Source organism: Malus sylvestris, chromosome 2 (assembly GCF_916048215.2).
Source record: "Malus sylvestris chromosome 2, drMalSylv7.2, whole genome shotgun sequence".
In the NCBI taxonomy this organism is placed as follows: Eukaryota; Viridiplantae; Streptophyta; class Magnoliopsida; order Rosales; family Rosaceae; genus Malus; species Malus sylvestris.
In genome coordinates this window covers 2,685,016-2,697,516 of record NC_062261.1, presented here as the reverse complement: position 1 = coordinate 2,697,516, position 12,501 = coordinate 2,685,016, and the positions used below count along the sequence as shown (strand labels likewise).

General features: G+C 39.7%; 1 protein-coding gene and 2 pseudogenes across 1 annotated transcript; all 3 read left to right on the top strand.

Moving 5' to 3' along the window:
• The first annotated feature begins 274 nt into the window (after positions 1-274).
• LOC126593210 (mediator of RNA polymerase II transcription subunit 17-like) lies at positions 275-5,444 on the top strand (annotated as a pseudogene).
• A 637-nt stretch (positions 5,445-6,081) lies between these two features.
• Positions 6,082-8,690, top strand: LOC126593204 (uncharacterized). Its single transcript, XM_050259149.1, has 4 exons — positions 6,082-7,219; positions 7,803-7,967; positions 8,062-8,113; positions 8,208-8,690. The coding sequence occupies exons 1-4, from the start codon at positions 6,963-6,965 to the stop codon at positions 8,325-8,327; spliced, it is 594 nt and encodes a 197-aa protein (XP_050115106.1). The 5' UTR covers positions 6,082-6,962; the 3' UTR covers positions 8,328-8,690.
• A 142-nt stretch (positions 8,691-8,832) lies between these two features.
• LOC126593138 (uncharacterized) lies at positions 8,833-11,251 on the top strand (annotated as a pseudogene).
• Positions 11,252-12,501: the final 1,250 nt, after the last annotated feature.

Below are 12,501 nucleotides of genomic sequence, written 5' to 3'. Positions count from 1 at the left end.
AGTGACACCCCACCCAATTGCTACAGAATGTTTGTGGGTTAAAAGCTCAGCAACAGACCCTTCATTGAGGAGGGTCCATGTTGATAACTAAGGGAAGAGGAGTCCTTAGTCACAATCTTCATGCATTCATATAAACAGTGTAAGGCAAGTGATATAGTTGTCTTTGAAAGCGATCGGAGAGTCGAATGCAAGATCTTTCGTAAATGAGCGATTACTTGAGTTACATGCCTCTTTCAAGTAAATCATGATGTCATTCACAATTGCTACATGAACATGTAAGTGTAAGGTAAGGCAAAATGACCTAGTTTTCTTTTTACAAGCAATATTCTGTAACCGGAAATCAAACGTAGAACCTCAAATGCCGGAGTAATTGTTCTTAACTACTTGAGTTACCTTATCCTTGCAGGCAAAATGAGCATTTAAGTAGACAACAAATTGGTTAGGTTTGGAATAGAAGAAAGCTTCCAATATTTGTGAGGGTAGGCCAATAGATTTAATAGGATACTAAGTCTAGCTAAATCCAGTAGCTAAATTGTAGTTAGAGTCAAGAATGGGGGATGAAAGTCAATGAAACAGTTAAGGGGAAAAAATGAATAAAGGTTGGATGCAAAGAACAATTGGAAATATTTTTCTGTTTTTGGGAAGCAATTGAAAAACTTGATTTCACCCATGCATTTGTATGTTATCAAAATAAAGATTATTCTCTTGGTCAGTTAGATGTCACAGTTCTTACAATCAATGCTTTGGCATTCATCTTCAAGCCATGACTAACTATAAATCCACACACCATTTTCATCGCTTCTCATCTCTCTCAGCTTCCCTCTTCTCTTTTCTCGGCTATATTCGTGCGAAAATTGCAGAAATGGGAGTTCCATGCAGCCCAAACCAGCGGCTATGAATAAAATAGTAGCTCTATGTTTTGGACTGAAGGGAGCTCCCAATTCTTCTATTTTCTTTCCTTGATAAGGGACTTACAGCCAAAACAGTTATAAAATATTTAACTCTGCATAAAATATTGCTCATATGCTGTAGGTAAGTTTTTTATTTTTTATTTTTTTATTTTTATAACTTTTATCTGCTTACTGCTGAAACAATAAATGAGTTTAGAGTTTTCGAGGGACACTAGAGCCGAATAAAACAACAAAATCTCCCTTGAAAACTCTAAACCTACCCAGTTAGAATTTACCTGAGATAATTCATCCCTTCCTCCTGTATTCTTGTGGACTAGGGCTCCGGTATTTGGATACTTGGTGGATCTGTACACTGTAAGGGTCACTGTGCTGCTGCAGACCTCTTTTTTGGGTAGGAAATGGAAAGTGCGGCACTGCGACCGTGTCAAGGATTCGGGTAGGAAAAAATGAGAGGGGAAAAACCGACGGCCCTGTTAGCTTGGTTGGAAAAAATCAAGAGCCCGCTCTTCAGTGAAGGAAGAAACCAACGGCTAGGTTTCGTTTGTTCATTGGTGCCAAATTCATTTGGGTTAATACGAGACAAATGGTTATATACAAAAGGTTGAGACCAAAGAATATGTTCAAGTTTCATATTTTGATTTATAATTTTAATCCAGTATACAATATGTATGAATTTGGCAACTATAAACCTAAAATCATGTGCAGATGGACATGACGGGACAATTAAAACACATGAGTTCTAACCGTTGTTTGATGCAATTAAAATGGACTTGCCATTATTGTCATTATAGCAAAGTTAATATGATTTGACGGAGTTAACAAAATTCGGACAAATATGATACATTACATTCATTGAGTTTCAAGAAGTTAAGGTCCTTCGGGAGATCCGATAAAATTGGAACGATACAGATAGTTTCAAGAAGTTAAGGAGAATAATTCGAGTTAAAAAAAAAAACAAAAATCGAGATGAAAGGTCAAATGTGTCTTTTTACACAATTCGACTGAATCCGCGAATTTGCCCTTTCAGTGCCCAGCTTCCAACTCCCTCCTCCAACGGTTCTGTCCGAATTTTCTCTGCAAATTTTTACTTTCCCGGAAAAATGGAGACGAAATGGACGGAAAAATGGAAATCTCGCTCGACAAGCTTCCCATCAAGCGCTTGGAAGTCATTGAAGAAAACGGCCTCGAACGGTTTCCTCCGTACGTCGTTATTCTTTACCCTTTTTTTGGCTGATTTTATTTTCTCGGCAACCAAACGGCAACTTCGGATTTTCTCGGAAACCCCAACTATCTGTTTCTTTGGTTAAAGTGATGTAGGCTACGACGAGAAGCGGCAGAGTTTGATTCGGAGAATCGATTTCGCGTGGGCCATGGAGAAGGACGAGAACAAGAAGCAGAAGAAGAGCTCGAAAGAGAGCGCCGCAACGCAGTGGCAATGGCAGAGCATTGGTGGAGAACTTGCAGCTGGCGCACCAGGAGCTCTCCGTCATTATCGATCTCATCAACACCGTAAGTCTTTCAATTCTCGGGTGATTTCTGAGAGATTTCATTTCAAGGAGCAATGCTTGCTGTGATTGAGTGATTCTAATGGAATGTGAATGTGTGCAGGTGGAAACCAAAGATGCTGTAACGGTGGCTAGCATGACGCGTCCGAAGCCGCTTCCTAATGAAGCTCTGTCTGATCTTGCTGTGTCTGCAGCAACCAAGCTTCAATGCTTCAGGGTAATGCTGTTCTCGCCGGGCTCCAGATTTCGTAAATTTTGTAAATTTGGTAACTTTTTGTTTTGATTGTTCATGGATATCTGTTTATGTGTTATTGATTACTATTTCAGCATCTTGGAAAGTACTTTAAACAGTCAGCTAGATTTTACGGTGCTCCAATCAGGTGAGTCTGCAATGTTTGATGATGCTCCACATTGCTGGCATTGATGATAGTTTTTTGGCCATTGATTTCTTTCTTATCACCAAGAAAAGCTATTTGCTTTAATTGCGTATATTTCTGCGTGAGTTGTTCATATCACCTATAAACGACTTCAATAAGCCCTTTGGTTTCTTCTTGCATAAAGGAATTTGGGTAACTTGAAATTTGAGATACTCTGTTTGTGCATGCGTGAAAGGAACTCGGTACAATAGTATTCATTATACTCTTGAACAATAATCTCAATCTTGTATATTGACAAGCGGATAGATTACAGCAGAATTGGAAAGTTAAGCGGCAGCGTATGGCAGCTTCAGCTTCTGGGAATGAAGGCTTTACCATTGATCTGTTTGACAACTCAGTATATGATCCAGCCGCTATATTTCGGCCGTCTGCTCTGTCTACAGTGCGTGTGGAACATGACTCGGCTGGCATGCTGGCAATAAATGTACCTCCAAATTCATTTTGATCGCTTCAATTTGGTTTTCTCAGTGCTGATCCAGTAGATAATCCAAATGAATCGAGTAAAACCAAAATCAATTCATCCAGGGAGGCTGAGAAAGAATCTGTAAGTGATGATGAGAGTGTTAAAGACACGCGTTCACTTCTTCGCGAAGTTCATCAAGCAATATTCGATGAGCAGGTATATTTTACACATTAATTTTTTCTTATTTATCCCTCTTTCATTTTAATGGTTTTTTAACTCCTGTTCTTATGGTCCAGGTGTTTAATTTGGTAAATCGTGAAGCTTTCAACCAAACTTTAGGAGTCAACGTAACTGGAATACAAGAAAACTATTTACAACTGAATATAGGTGAAGGAACCTCTGTTCATAGCACTTATACCGTCTGAAGATGAACAAACGGCTGACGGTCCAAGCACCCAGAACATAGAGAATGCAATTTTACCTTTGGACACATTGGATGGCTTGCAGTTCCCAGAGGATGATAAACCAGATCCCCAAATAAAATGTCAGTAATTCCTGATCAAATTAGTTGTGAAATATATCTGCAACAGATTTTTCACCAGCATGTATTTGTCAAAGCAAAGGATGTACCAACATCAACAGGTGCTCGAGTATCTGGTCAACCAGCCAAAGAAGGGTCCGGACTTCTTGGCCATTTCTGCATGTCTTTGGCTCATCGAATCTTTTCAAACAATGTTCTTACAGAGCTGGAAAATGTGGTAAAGTCCAAATTCTTGTAAAGACGTATCAATGCTTGAATTTGAATTTATTTGATTGAACTTTTTCTCACCTGCGTCCATGATTCTGTAGGTTAAAGGGGTAAGGGGTACCATATCTGCAGCTGTGATCTCAACCCACTTGGCATTTGCGGACATCATCATGGATGCTCTCTGTGAAGATTTCTCAATCCATTCTACATGCATGTCAAACCCGAGCATCTGACATGCATCACGTGTGGAACGTTGCCAAGTCTCAGTTTCATACTAAGGTGGTTGTAACAAATGATTGCATCCATGTAGAAGGGGAAGGTGCTCTGAATATGGTTGGCCTGTTCAATGGGAATTCTGAGGAAATTTGTTCAATGAACAGATACAACTGTAACTTGGCAGATCTTCCTGTGATAATTTTGCAGCAGGTATCTCTTATATTTGTAAAGGTGGTTTATAAGTGGTTTTAATTTATAAAGAAACTTGACAGATTATTGGCAAACACACCGTTGGTGTCTTTTGATGTCTCTCTTTGCCTATGGTTGTGATGTATACTTAACATGATTGTGGAATTTGGCAACAGGTTGCAGGTCAAGTTATTCGCTGGCTTCACGAAGAAGCTCTTGCGGTAGGAAAAAGGCAAACCGAGACTTTCTTTGTTTGTCACTTGAGCTGGATCAGGGCGAAGCACTCAGCGTGGTGGCACATGTGGACCCAGAATACAGTGAAGGATGCATCTCATGGTGGCTGGTCATAGACGGTGGGTTTATAGAGGAACGAAAACTCAGTATAGACACTTCCGATGCTGCGTCAGAAACTAGGAAGTTTTTAGGTCATCTATCCCTGGAAGTGTTGTATTCAACACTGATGTACTTGGTCAGCCTGTGCAACGGAGGCGGTAATTGATGATGAAGCATGCGTCATCATCAGTGGCGGATCCAAGAAATAATATTAGGGGGGTCAGTAAGAATAGCGTCCACAACACGTAATTTTTTTTACTAGAAATAGCATGCATATCGTCATTTCATCGAGTCTTGGTAGGCCTGCAGTCATTTGGAAAGACATTGCACACTGTTAATGTATGCAAGGGGCAGCATCCAAGGTATCCATGGACATTCACCGAATCTTGGTAGGTCTGAAGTCAGTTGGAGGGCATGTATGAAGCCAACTCTAATCTTCAAAATGGCAGCACCCAAGATATCCATGGACATTCACCGAAGTTCTGAGGGTCAACACGACGTTCACCGAAGTTCGGGGGGGTCAACTGACCTCCCCCCCACCCCTCAATGCATCCACCACTGTGCGTGATAACGTTCTAGCTAGTAGTTTCAGGTTGTTTTTTCTTTTTTCTATGTACAAATGTCGTCGTGTAATCAATATACAATCCCATAACCAATTATGACATGTCCTTTGCACCTTCAAATGGTGTATTTGTGCCCCCATTTACTATTGTAATCAAATGCAAGTAGTTGGGAGGGATACTATCAATAGCTGTAGCATCCCGGATTGGCCGGCTAGAGGTCGGCACGGCCCGACCTGACCGACCCGACAACCGAAATATCTACAAGCATGGTCAAAGCCAGGAATTGGCTTGCTTGCCTTCCAAGCAGGCAATCAGCAAGATAAGAGTCAACTGGGAAAACAGAACCTTGAGGTTTCGTGTTTGGGCCAATCACCCCTTGCCAACTTTTAACGTGCGTGACTTTAACACCATTCCATCTCACATCTTTAATAAAAATTAAAGAAAGGCAGATGCGGATTAGACCAATTAATCACGACAATATTCGCTTTCTGTTGCAGTTAAGTTGAATTTTGCTTTCTCTTTGTATAACACAGAAAAAGTCGTAGATTTGTAATAATCAAACCAATTAGTCACGATACAATTATCTTCTTGTTGCAGCAAAGTCTAAATTCTTATTTCCGTATAATACAAAAAGGTTAATAAATTCGCGATAATTAATCTAATTCGTGACAGGATTGTTCTGTTAGTTCCTCCGTGATTAAAGAAACCTTCGTGATAACTACCCTGATTTGACATGTCAGCGTTCTTATTCTTTGCATCCACGATGACTAAAAATCATAATACACATGCCAAAACCGAAAAGAGGGAAATTTACAAAATTTAAAATCAAAATTATCATCATCAAAATTGAAGGTTCTTTTTTCCATCTTTCAAACGTGCACGAAGAGAATCACATCCTTAATTTCTTCTCCCCGAATTCCAAACTTCCAATCCAATCCAAACAAGTTCTTCCGTTATACAGAGCCAGATCCAGTTCCTTCTTCGCTCTCCAAACACCTGCGCAGGGACGCCACATGCACCTGCTCGGAAAGACCCAAAATACCCCTGGAGTTCCGTTGGTCACACAGCCTTTGCAGCTCTCCCTCTGTGCTCCCCTATTCCAGGACTGCTGCTCGGGATTGGGATTGATGTCTGCGAATCGGAGAAACCGATGAAATTGCCGTCTGGGTTTCGAGGGGAGGTTGAATTGGGGAACTGGGTTTGAAGAATTTGAAGCCTTCGTTCTCTGTTGGGGGAGGATTTTTGAGTTGGGGGCCAGATGGGTTTGTTCTTCTGAAATTTTTGTTTTTTGTCTTCGAATTCGAGATGGTTTTGCGGGAATTTGGATTTCTGATAAGGGTTCTTTGGATTATAAAAAATTATTGGTTCTTTGATGATCAAGTGGTGGACTTTTGTAATTTTAGGTGATATTTGGTGATTGAATTACTAGATTATCGCATTCAATTTTCATAGGTTCTGATACATACAGAAACACATTGCTGCTTGATATTTGATTAGAGGTTTAGGAGCAGCAGAAAGAGTAGAACAGTTTTACTACATTCTTTGTAGAATTGAGTTTTGCCCGGTGGGGGTTTAGTTAGTGATTGATTGGAGTGGTTTGGTCAGATTCTGCGGCTTGAGATTCTTTTAGTTTGTGTACTTCATTTTGTTTGTCTTGATGTCGGGTGGTACGCCAACTGGGGCCGGATATATGAGGCAGAGGCATAGCCAGGGATATGCATCGAGCGGCGATGATCTTGAGGATGATGCATGCTCAGTTATGCGCTCTCCGTCCCCACAAAGTCCGAAAGTTTGGTCGCGGATTGAGATTTTGGAGAATGCCCTTTGGCTAGCCTCAGCAGCATTCATTGTGTACTATGGTGACAGGAAATCCAATATGATATATATCTTATGCCATGATGAGCGAATTAGAAGGTATCGGTTTTGCTTGAATTGTTCTCAATTTTGCACCTCTGGTTATTTTGTTTGTTCATTTGTTGGAAGGGTTGTGCCTCAGGCTTGTGATAAGTAATATGTACTGAATGTTATATACTGTATGACTTGGTTCTTTAGTCTTGGGTATTTGGTGGTACATTTTCCCTTTGAATTTCGTGATTGCATTTGCAAGCTTTGACAGAGCTTAAACTAATCTTTGATGTATCGTTTGCTACTCTTGAAATGTAAATGGTTTAGGGCATACGTAGAAAATCTCATAGCCTATGCCTCTTGATTTCTGTTCACACAATACTAAATGAAAATTTGGATTTATGTGGCCTTGATTTATGGTCAAGTCATTTGTTGGTATATTTGCTTAAGATTTGGATTATGCGTATCAGTGTATGACAAACATAACTACGCTGTTTAGAAAATTCTTGGGATTTTAGCGACGGGAGGAGCAGGGTTTGCCTGTATATATTCAGTATTTGCTCATGAATTATATGGTGTGTTAACTTTTAACTGATCGGGATTCATACACGGTTTAAAGCTTTTGTTCTTATATTTTTTTTAAATCTTGCAGATTGCCTTTATACCTTGGGATGGTGGGCGTAGTTTTAAACATTATCATCTTCTTTTATACGAGTATGTCGGCATGGAGCGTAAGGAGATTTGACGAGAAATGGGAATTAGAAAGTATAACTGCTCTGCCGTTTGTGACGCTACTTGGCGGCATCTCATTTTGCTTGTAAGAGAAACCATACTGCAATTCCATTTTACACTCATCAGGTGGTATGTTTACGATAACTGCTTCTGACTTGCTGCTTTCCATTTTTTGGCAGCTTCTGCTTTGCTTTGTGGCCAATATGGAGTTTCTTGACGCTTCCTCTTTTGGTAAATCCTAGTTTCTTTTTATGTTGTCGTACCTTGTAGATTTACGTATTATTTTTGTTGTGAAACTGTCTAAGTACTGTTTGCATTACTGCAGTTCACGCTGTTTATGGCAGGCATGGTTATATGTCCATACATTATAATTGGGATATTTAGGCAACAGCATGATGTTCTGCGTGCAGATTATGCCTCGGAGTTAGGTGAGAAACATTACTGATCCAGAACAAGAGCTTCTAACCCAAGCCAGGGATGGCTAGTCACTCAGAAGATTGAAGTTTTATCAGATGCTCTCCTTGCCATATGTTGCGAGATTGGTCGTTCTGCGTTGCTTCCAATCAATCGGGCTTCTGTTTTTACATGAACCTTATTCAGTTGATACACCTGATGGTACATCCATGGAGTTTTGTATTAACGTGAAGTGGGAATGGTTGGGATGTAGTTTTTGTGATCTGATACCGGTTAGCAATTAGCCATTTAAGCATATTGAGTTTAGATCTTTCTTTTCTTTTTCTTTTTTAATTGTAAATGAGCAATATTGCACCATAAATTCTGCATCTTTGAGAGAGACTTCACTGTTCAATGTTGTATACCCCTCTGTGACTTGAGAGTGTCCAATCAAATCATTTGTAAGACATCTCTCACATAAACATAAAATCTCATATTTTGGTCCACCCGACCCAAGATCTAGTTCTACTCCGTGTAAGAGCTGCTTTGGTTAAAAAGTCCTACCGAAGTTTCTTTCGCCATAACCATAAGTCACCAAAGCCTTCCCCGCCCCCCAATCTTATGGCCATGTTTAGTTAGTAGGATTGGAGATGATAACATTAGTCTAATCTGATGTTTGGTGCTACACAATAATGAGGAGTTGGATTATCTGAAAAATGCACTGGTGTTCCAAAGTCTAGGTTCCAATTGTCCCGGGTTTGCATAGGGGAAACGGGAAAGAGGTAAGAGCATTCTTTACCAACTAAAAGCGCTTGCGACTACGTCTAACAAAAAGAGATGCTTTTGAGTTATAGAAGTGCTTCATGGAGATTGTTATTGGCTTCATGTCATGGGTTATGTATCCCGTGACCAATAAAGAGGTAGGTAAGAGCAGATAAATAATTGACTAAATGGTCGAATCTCTCCTAATCATGAGTTGGGAAAACCCGTCTCCTCGGCCCAATTTACCCACACTAATTTTGGATCCTTGTTTTTCTTTGGGGATTGAGTCGAATCAAGATTTTCCATGAAATCATCATTGAAAACTAAATATCAATGAAGAAGAATTCTTACGTACGTCAAACTCATGAATTGCTTGGAGGCCAAGTTAAGGTCTAGCTTCTAGGGTTCTTCTGCCATTATAAGTACGTACAATTCGAACCAGGCAAAAAGGTCTAGCGTGCGTCTAGGGTTCTGGCACTACAATTACATACAAGCACTAAAGACGTTTTTCTTCCAACAACACTAAAGATTTTTGACGGGAAGAGAAGGAGAAAGCGAAGCGTCGACATGAACCAATCCAAAATGGACACGGACTTGGACATGCTGATGCCGGAGGAGATGACCGAGGACTTCAGTCTTCTCGACGAGGAGAAGAAGATCGGCGGGCAGGGCCTGAAGAAGAAGAAGCACTTCAAGGTCAAGAACACCCCCAAGAACGTGGACGAGGGTAATTAATTCTCTCTTTGATTTCTTCCTTTCTTCTGAAATTTTGAAATATTCATTTTTTGGGAAAGTTGGTTTTGTACTTGTTTTTTAATTGGGATTGATTGGAATGGCTATGGTTAGTTGTGGAAGGGTGTTGGCAGAAACCACCTTTGGAAATCATAGAGAACATCGTACAGCGGCTCGACTTACTTGATCGGATTCACGGCTTAAGCCTCCTCTGCAAGCATTGGAGTTCGATTGCATTGCAAAGGGACATCCCCAATGATCATCAATTCCCCTGGTTACTGGTCATTAAAGCACCCTGGTTGCTTGGCGCCACTAACCCAAGGCCCAAGTACTTAGAGTTGTCCATCCCACCCGATGGTAACGTTATCACGTTAGGGTTGTCGAAACAAAATCAAGGGTTGTTTCATAGTTCCTGCAAAGACTGGTTGATCATGGACAATGTAGAAAACTCTGAAGTATTTCTACTAAACACTATTTCTGGAGCCAAGCACGAACTTCCTTCCTTAACACAAATCCCATCTTTCGGAAATTTTAGAGCACAAAATGGTCCGTTTTCTTCGTAAAATTGCACTATCGAGTTCAAACATGTCAGAATGTACAGTGGCAGCATTTTTTTCTTCCAAGGAAATTGGTGTGTGCAGGCCGGGAAAAAATAGTTGGAGCTTCTCTCCGATGTCGGATGATAGCAACGATTCTCTTTTATGCCTGTTGTTTTCTTCATGTGGCATACTGTATGCCTTGATCGACAACAATGCCAAGAGTGGAAGAGTTATAACTCGCACGTTACGTTTTGGAGATGGTAATGATCTTGAACTGAAGTTGGTTTATGATATAAAAGGAAAACAAAGGGAATATTATTCCACTGGCCTTAACATTCATAATGGTTTTAGGTATGTCTATATCAAGCACAAGTCATATTTGATAGAATCAACAACCAACAATGAACTTTTGTTGATCCATCAGTTTACGGATTTCAGAAAAAAGAACGATCTTGGTCGTGAGACAATGACTCGTGATTTTGTAGTTTACAAGTTGAACGAGGAGGATGGCGAAAGCTTTATCGAGATGCAGAGTTTGGGGAACCAAATATTGTTTCTAACAAGCCGAGGTTGTTCTTTTTCGTTGCCTGTGAGTAATTCCAAAGGATTGGAAGCCAACTGCATTTATTTTCTGGAGATGGGAGTTGGTTCCTGCATGAGTGAATTTTCTCATCCTTTCTACTTAAATGGTCGGAAATTTGGAAAATCCAGAGACGATTACTCTCATGCTCCACCAAAGCGCTACTGGTGGGGATTGAGTTGGTTCCTTCCAAGTTTATTATGATAGCTTAGCTAGAGAATTTTTGTTCCTTTGGTTCAGTACTATTTTTGTTTGCCCTATTTGTTTTATTTTACCAGTGTTATATTTTGCAGTTCTTAAATTAAGTTATATACTTGCATCTCTTGTACTTTTTTTTTGTGAAACATGTTTCAGCATACTTGCATTCCGGCGAAAGAGTCTTCTTCAAAATGGTGACATGGCAAGAGTGAGACCGGACCATATTAACAGTCTTAAACGCATTTCTAATAAAATTTTAACGTTTTCTTAGGATATATAGGTCATCCTTCGAAAGTACACATGATGAATTACGGTTGGATCATTTTCGAGTTTAGTACTCTAATCCTACTTCTTATCTTGCTTACCTAAAGACGTGCATGGAATATACAGGATAACTGACTTAATTAGCCGCTTATGTGAATGGACAAATGTGTTTGTCTTTCTAAGAGGAGATTTAGTTGAAAGCAAAAAAAAGATGGGTGATTTTTCTGTATAACGATAATTTGGAATTAGGCATATGCAGCTGTTTTCATGGAAGTATTTGTTTGATTTCAATGGGTATGTAACTGGTCATTGTGTGATTTAACCTAAAACGTTCATTCATTAGTATAAATATGATATCGTGTTTTTTAAATAAATAAATTTAAAAAATTAGAGACTTATCAATCACCATGCCAATTACATCTATCAATTCACGTAAAAATATTGTTGTAAAGTCAGGTAGGCACCAACAAAAAATCAACTGAAAAGACTTATTCATTCTAGTTTCTTCACCATCATGCGGATAGGAGTAGATGGATTAAGGGCCTGTTTTCCGAGATTGAAGTTTTATCAGATGCTCTCATTGCCATAGTTTGCGAGATTGGTCGTTCGGTCATTGTCTTCCAATCAGTCAGCTTCTATTTATACGTGAACCTTATTCGGTCGATACACCTGATGGTACATCCATAGAGTAATTCTGGATTAACTGAAGTGGATTGGTTGGGATTTAGTTTTTGTGATCGGATAAAGAGTGATTGGAACACCGATTTAGTGACTCGTGATTTTTTAGTTTACAAGATTGATCCGAAGGATTGCGGAAGCTTTACAGAGATACAGAGTTTGGGGAACCAAATATTATTTGTAACAAGCCGAGGTTGTTCCTTTTCGTTTCCACCGAGTAGTTTCAAAGGGTTGGAAGCGAACTGCATATATTTTGTAGAGTTAGGAGTTGGTTCATGTTTTGGCTCCTCTTTTGCTGGACGCAGTGGCAGCAATATGTGTGATTTTTCTCATCCTTTCTACTTAGATGGTTGGAAATTTGGAAAATCAAGAAAATGCTACTATCATGCTTCACCTAAAGCCTACATGGGGACTGAGTTGGTTCTTTCCAAGTTTATGATAGCTTAGCTAGAGAATTGGTTGTTCCTTTTGTT